At 43.6% G+C, this 7194-nt stretch overlaps 1 protein-coding gene across 8 annotated transcripts; it reads left to right on the top strand.

The window, feature by feature from the left end:
- Positions 1–321: 321 nt before the first annotated feature.
- On the top strand, positions 322–4981 carry LOC123156897 (uncharacterized). Of its 8 annotated transcripts, XR_006478491.1 has the most exons (6): positions 327–629; positions 716–1126; positions 1339–1484; positions 1819–1877; positions 1992–2051; positions 2242–2688. XR_006478491.1 is itself a non-coding variant. In XM_044575091.1 (3 exons), exons 1-3 carry the CDS (start codon positions 1853–1855, stop codon positions 2496–2498), a joined length of 342 nt encoding a protein of 113 aa, XP_044431026.1. In that variant the 5' UTR covers positions 1494–1852; the 3' UTR covers positions 2499–2712. The 8 variants fall into 8 exon arrangements, 1 of the variants encoding a protein (XP_044431026.1); XR_006478489.1 differs by lacking the exon at positions 1819–1877 and adding an exon at positions 4713–4981 and having other exon boundaries at positions 322–629; positions 1992–3771; XR_006478493.1 differs by lacking the exon at positions 1819–1877 and having other exon boundaries at positions 328–629; positions 1996–2051.
- Positions 4982–7194: the final 2213 nt, after the last annotated feature.

Raw genomic sequence — 7194 nt, 5'->3', positions numbered from 1 at the left:
TGATGACCGTAGTTTGAGGAGTTCATGTATTCACTAAGTGTTAATGCTTTGGTATGATACTCTATTAAAAGGAGGCCTTAATTTAAAACAATAATGAGGCTAGCCAACTCGCATGGAGAAGGCTCCCTCGACCGGTTCCTTCGCTGGCCGTCAGATCGAGGTAAAATTCCCACCATGCCTCTCCTTCACCATTGGATATTGACTGCATGTTTCACCATGTTATTTCTTTCCCATGTGCATGACCGGTGGGCCTCTTTGTCGGTGGGGTCGTCATGTATTGGCTGGCTTCGTTGGTGTGAGGATCTAATTGGTTGAGCCTCCTGGAAAGCCCATTGGCCCACCAATCCCCACAGCCGCCAGCCCGCACCTCTCCCTCCTCCGGTCCTCCCTTTCTCAGCCGCCACCCCCACGAACCCTAGTCGCGCCCTCCTGCATCTGTCCACCTCCCCCTTCCTGATCCGCCCCAAGCCCCTCCTCGTCTCCTTGTCACACCCACCTCATCACCAGCGACGGCCGCGCCTAAACGCATGAGCTAGCCAAGGAAAAGCGGGGTGGCGCGACGCCCTGGTCATCGGCCGGCCAGGAGCCTGCGTAGAGGCGGTGGCGGAGACGACCCTAGATGGTGCCCAGTGAGCCGCCCGACCTCCTTCCATGGATCTGCTCCTCCCATTTCCTTTCTGTTGATTTACCTTTTTTGTTCGTGTTTAATCTTCAGGGCCAAGATCTGGACAGGGCGCCTCAACCTCGCCTTCCTCTTCCACCTACTCACTGATAGAGAGACAGCAGCAGCGGTGGGAGGAGCCTGGGCATAGAGGAGAGAAGTGGACGAGGGGGGTGCAAAGCCAGGAGATGTGGGTCGCCGGATGAGCACATCCACATAGGGCTTGATCCCGCCGCTGCCAGAGCAGAGTGGAGCACCACACGGGGCCCGATGGGGTGGCCGGGAGCGCGTGACATCCGGCTCCCAAGCAGCTCCCAAGCAGGGAATGCAGCGGTGCTGGCCTCTCCTCTCCGCGCGCCTTTGTCCTGCGTCGTCACTACCGCCATGGCCTTGCTCGCCATTGACCTCCCCAAGTGCTTCTCTCCACAAATGGTGCCGTCATGTCCATATCAAATCAAGCGCCAGGTACCTCCTGATTTGATTTTGTTTAGGATTTGTATGGAGCTTGAATCAGATCAACGTAACTTGGAGATGTTTTTTTCCTTCACGGATACTTGCAGATATATGGAGGAAGATTAGTTAGTAATGCCCTTATGAAGTTTGAATGTCGAATTCATAGACGTCCTTCAATTTCATTACAATGATGACATGTTTGTTGTTGTTCATATTTTCAACAGGAAAGTACAACACGTGCACATAACTTGTTTGAGGAAATTCCATCTGGAAGCAATATTTGATCATGACTTGTGTTCTTGATGCTTCATCTGCGGCTAGCTAACTACAACAACACATATGTAAAGGGAAACCATCGTAAGAAACACAGGTAAAAAGGCATTTTCCTTGTTCTTATAGTTTTGGATCAAAGTTCACGTTTACCTTGAGTGACTCTTTTTTTTTGTTATAAAATGGATTCAACAATAATCAATAAGGAAGTTCAAACTGAGAGAGGTGGGAAAAATAAGCTGAGCAAAGAGCTAGTTCTATGAAATGCTACTTTCCAGTGATTTGTTGTGACCTGTTAATTTTTCAGTATGGAGCTTGATGTTTTAATGCAGATAGGAAGTTTCATTTTATTCTTATCCACATGCGTACTGAATTTACATTTCTATTTCATTTCTGGAAAGAGGCAACCTTAAATAATTTAGATTTTTTACCAGAATCCCTCTAAAACCAACCAGCTACAAATATGAAATGGCATTGCATTGTTACATCAATGGTAAGTTCCTATGCGTACTCTCTGTTTCTCGGGAATTGGTTGAAAGTGTTTATTTTGCTATTGACTCTCTCACTAGGCTTGTTGTCTTTGTTACTGAATTTTGCATTGCTACAGGAAGACATTGCATTGTTGAAGGAGTCCATTGGGGACTGGAGTCGATGGCCTACGACATGGGTAGACACGTGTGCTTCATGATTATTGTTGATTAACTCAGAGTATATGAATGCTTTGAAGGAATGATATGCATAATTCAGACTAAATCTTGCTGGTGATAGTGAGGAGTTTATTTGGCTGTAGCACTTTGATTCTTTCTCACTGTCAAAGTTTGTTCAGTACTTCTCTCATATTTTTTTGTTTGTTCCAGTGTGCTATGTGCATCTTGCTAGTGGCGGGAGTGGCAGCCAAGATGATGGGCGCGGGAGCAGCGCACGTGTGAGCAATGACAAGTGTGTCTGCTGCCAACCTGTGAAGGTTGGCTCTGCCAAACCCTGCTCTTCCTCTCCGAGGCTCACATTGCGCGATGGCCATTACCATCTACGACTTCACAATAGTGGTGATATGTCCATATTCATGGAATTTTGGGTGATTGTAAGGTGTTGTGTTGCCATTAAATTAGATTGATTTATTAAAACTGAAGGACGGTCGATTTGCTGATCATGCACTGGTAGAAAAATTTCAAAAACTGTAACATACTTTGTATGGTATTAGATTTACTTCTTCAGGATGTTTTTGTGCCCTTCATGGGTGAATCTGTAACTGATGGAACCCTTTCCAATTTCTTAATGCTACTGTACAAATGTAGTCGAGTCAAGCTTTAGGTGTTTCAGAATGAACACACAAGTTGCTTTCTTAGATTCATTTCAACCAAAAGAATGGGTAATATGTTTTTCTGAAAACATGGATATACTTCGTATAATTGGATCTGTAGTTATTGACATAGTATTTATTTTATACTAATGATTCATACAGCTTGGAGGGGAATTAGTATCTAACATCTTGGTAAATGTATGCTAGGGATTTTGTGCTCATGTGAAGTCAATGCAAAGCCCGTATTTTTTATGATGCACTATGATAATACAAAGCATTTCTGAAAATTGTGTAATTGTAGATGCGGCATCATTGTAGAGAGCAGCCCCAGGCCGTATTAATTCAGAAGAATAAATTCTTCTACTTCTGTTTATTGTGCTTTTAAATAGTGCTCCCGTACAGGACGGCTGTGAGAATGGGCTCTCTGAGGCTGCTGTATTATGTTCCTTGCTTTCTCCATCTTCACCCCTTACGTCCTTGATGAAATAATTTATATATGCAAATTAAGTGCCACACATCAGTTGCAAGTGGTCATGCATCCTGCTTGTCAATTTCTCCCAGAGAGCGAATGTTTAAAAGTCCAGTGCTTATGGCAGTTATTAATTAGTCAAGATTCAGTTCTGATGTAGAATATTCAGTTTAGTTGGTCTGCATTTGTCCCAGAGAGTGAGTGTTCACAGGTGCAGTGCTTATGTAAGTTCTTATTTAGTCTAGATTCTGTTCTGGTGCAGAATGTCTAATAACATGCCACTTAAGTTGTTTCTACAAACTAAAATTTGAAATTTAGAATTGATCTAGCCATAGTTTTTGAAGCAAGAATACCATGACTTCTTTATATCTTTTTTGAGCTGGAACACTCGGCTATCGTGATTTTTTTTGTAGACCTTCTTGACTGGACAAAATGTATGTTGTGGAGAAATTATAAATCGCCTTACAAATTGCTGAGATGTTGTGCAAAAACTGAACAGGGAAGAGACCCATGGTCCAGAGTAGTACATGCAAATGAAGGATACCAGACTGGCCCATGGAGCATGAGATCCCCACCTTACTTGTATGGCCTCAGGCTGAGGAGACCCTTCTAATTAAGGTGGTCACTACTTACTTGCTTACTTGAACCTATTTGTAGACCAATTGCGAGTTAGTACCTGGGAAAATGAACATTTTCTACCTCAAATTTGCATATCAGTATCCTTGTCTAATTTAAGATTGCTTTGCTTACTATGAAGATGATTTGTGCTGCTGTAGTGTTCTTCAGTTTCTAGTGTTTAGATGCCAGTTCATTGTTGAGACAGTTCTGCTATGTCCGTCTTCTGGAAAATGCAGTAAGTAAATATTTTTTCTGTACATTTTCGCAGATCCTATTCGCCAAAGGAAAAATAAATAGATATAGAGAGGTATAAATTCAACAAAAAACATTTTTTGATTAAAAGGCTATTCCATTTGTCACCTACTGTACTTGCCCATGACTGAAACAATTAATACATGGTTTTCTTTTCAAAGCATGCACGGAATTAGTAGGCCTTTGCGCAACGGGTATAGTACTGTCAGGACATTAAGTATATTCATGAAGTTGTGCAAAGTTTAAAATTGGTTGCGGTATCTCACATTTGTCAAATCCTTATATGTTGATGGTAGTCATGCTTATGCCCAGCATATTAAGTAAGCTTGTGCTATACTTGTGACTAAATAAAGCAATGTTCGGACTTATCTTTTATTTGCTCTACTTAAAGTGTTCAGGGTTTACCCAGAGGGCAATTATATGTTTCCTACAGCCGTCTCCCGCGTGACGTCAAGAAAATCCTTGATGTTTATGTTTTACTTGGCCTAAATTTTGGTTTTCAAATAGTTCTGCCTCTCAGTTTGATATTTCTACTTGCTTTTGATTAGTAATATGATGTATTGTTTTCTAGATCTAGGCCTACTTGCGTTCAAGGTTCAGTTGATTGTTTTTCTTAAGGGTGTTTTTTTAATTAGTGGCATGAACATGTGGCACTAATTCCGTTGTGCATTATATTGTGAATTTTCCAGACAACACCATTATTGTAAATAGAGATGCTAATGAGAATAACAAAGATGCTAAGAGGCAACCTTTTGGGGATATAACAACAACATGGCTTATGAGTCCGAACAGAGCTTGAGTGGTGTCTTTTGGTTCTTGAAGCCCTGCACTTTCCTGGTGGAGTAGTGATGACCCACAAGTATAGGGGATCTATCGTAGTCCTTTCGATAAGTAAGAGTGTCGAACCCAACTAGGAGCAGAAGGAAATGACAAGCGGTTTTCAGTAAGGTATTCTCTGCAAGCACTGAAATAGTAGGTAACAGATAGTTTTGTGATAAGATAATCTGTAACGGGTAACAAGCAATAAAAGTAAATAAGGTGCAGCAAGGTGGCCCAATTCTTTTTGTAGCAAAGGACGAGCCTGGACAATTTCTTATAGTGAGAAAAGCGCTCCCGAGGACACATGTGAATTATCATCAAGCTAGTTTTCATCACACTCATATTATTCGCATTCGGTACTTTGATAATTTGATATGTGGGTGGACCGGTGCTTGGGTACTGCCCTTTCTTGGACAAGCATCCCACTTATGATTAACCCCTATTGCAAGCATCCGCAATTACAAAAGAAGTATTAAGGTAAACCTAATTATAGCATGAAACATATGGATCCAAATCAGCCCTTACGAAGCAACGCATAAACTAGGGTTTAAGCTTCTGTCACTCTATGTCAGGACCCCGATTCTATGCCACACCGGTCTAGCATGTAACACCTCATATCACTTTGCAGCCTCACGCACGGTATTCCCACGGGTGTCGCCTTACCATGCCCGGGACCGTTTGCGCCTTTTGGCACACGTATATGATAGTGTCGCTAGCATCCATATGACAAAGAACCCGGGCTGACATGGCTAGTCATGAACCCAAAGTGGCACTAACTTACAGGGACATGCATACATGACCCAGCAACGAATGTGTCAGTCATCAGCGAGTGAATCCGGGCTGTAGTAGCTGGGCTAACAGGACTCCGGAGAATCCGGGTTGTAGCAGGCTAAAAGGACTTCGGTAGACACCACGTGACATTTGCCCGAAGGGACAGACACAGGAACGAAGAAGGACACATGCCGTCCAGCCTAAGTGTTCCGGAGCAGTAGCAAGCTACCAGGGCTCAGTGGAAGCACTAGGAGACATTTCCCGGTAAGAGAGGCTACCAAGGATAAACAACTAGATAGTCAGATCCCACACATATCAAGCATTTCAATAACATACACACAATATGCTCGATATGTGCAAATACAACATGGCATCACAACATGACTCTACAACTCAAGTACTTTATTTAGTAGGCTCCGAGGAGCGAGATATTACAAACATGGGTCTCATGACCCAACATTCAGAGCATACAAGTCAAAGCACAAGCGGAAGCTTAACATGTCTGAGTACACACATCTACAAATTAAAAAGGCTGAGAAGCCCGACTATCTACCAGATCCTATCGAGGGCACAAGATCATAGCTGGGGTAACAAGCTAAACGTCGAAGTCCACGCGGAACTACTAGTCAGACTGAAGTCTCTCTGCAAAAACATAAAATAGGTAAACATGAGTACAAATGTACCCAGCAAGACTTACATCAGAACTAACTACATATGCATCATTATCAACGAAAGGGATGGTGGGGTTTAACTGCAGCAAGCCAGCTTTGACTGAGTGGCTAACCTGAACTACGACTGCAAGTAACTCTTTTGAGGTGGCACACACGAGTCCACATATTCACCATAACAATACACCAGTATGGATCCGCTCCTGTCTCCCTACGAGAAGGCCATGCATAGCACTCATGCTTATCTTGCGCATTTTAGAGTATCCACTTTCACTTGTCTATGAACTGTATAGGCAACCCAGAAGTCCTTTACCGTGGACACGGCTATTCAAATAGATCATATTAACCCTGTAGGGGTGTACTTCTTCACAAACGCTCTCGCCACTTACCGCCATGTACACGTCATGTATCTCGGCAACCTTCAAGCGGAAGCCTAGCGAGGGTGTCGGCCACGACCTGACTAACCATGCAAGTCTGTAGTCCAGGTTTATCGCCTATTCGGGTTCCATCCGCAAGGAGATCCGGCCGGGGTGTCACTCACGACACCAAATGATGTGAGCAGGGTTCCCAAGCCCACCATCCAGGTGCCACTTGGTACACCGTGCCACTTCACCTAGTCTGTCCCAAGCCCACCTATACCGGGTGCCACTTGGTAGACTACTAACACTACCTACAAACACTAGAAACTAGTTTCAACTCCTGGACAGAGATCAGACTGATTAATAAGTCGAGAGGGGTCGAGTTACCGGAACCCAATGTGTGGTAGCAACTGTTCATGGATCACAAACACAGAACTCAGTTCCTGAGGACGGCTTCGATGAGACAACCCACCATGTACTCCTACATGGCCTCTCACCCCTACCCTTACCAAATCGTGTTCACACACTTAGCTCTCAACAGTAGGACATGTTCA

Source organism: Triticum aestivum, chromosome 7B (genome assembly GCF_018294505.1).
Source record: "Triticum aestivum cultivar Chinese Spring chromosome 7B, IWGSC CS RefSeq v2.1, whole genome shotgun sequence".
Lineage (NCBI taxonomy): Eukaryota > Viridiplantae > Streptophyta > Magnoliopsida > Poales > Poaceae > Triticum > Triticum aestivum.
The sequence above is the reverse complement of the archived record's forward strand: the minus strand, read 5'-3'. Positions and strand labels throughout refer to the sequence as shown.

What these genes read in the sequence shown, in the direction of transcription:
- LOC123156897 (XM_044575091.1), top strand. Translation starts at nt 1,853, where the DNA reads ATGGCATTGCATTGTTACATCAATG. An exon ending in ATTGCATTGTTACATCAATG is followed by an intron (nt 1,878 to 1,991) that starts GTAAGTTCCTAT and finishes GCATTGCTACAG; the next exon opens with GAAGACATTGCATTGTTGAA. An exon ending in GTCGATGGCCTACGACATGG is followed by an intron (nt 2,052 to 2,241) that starts GTAGACACGTGT and finishes TGTTTGTTCCAG; the next exon opens with TGTGCTATGTGCATCTTGCT.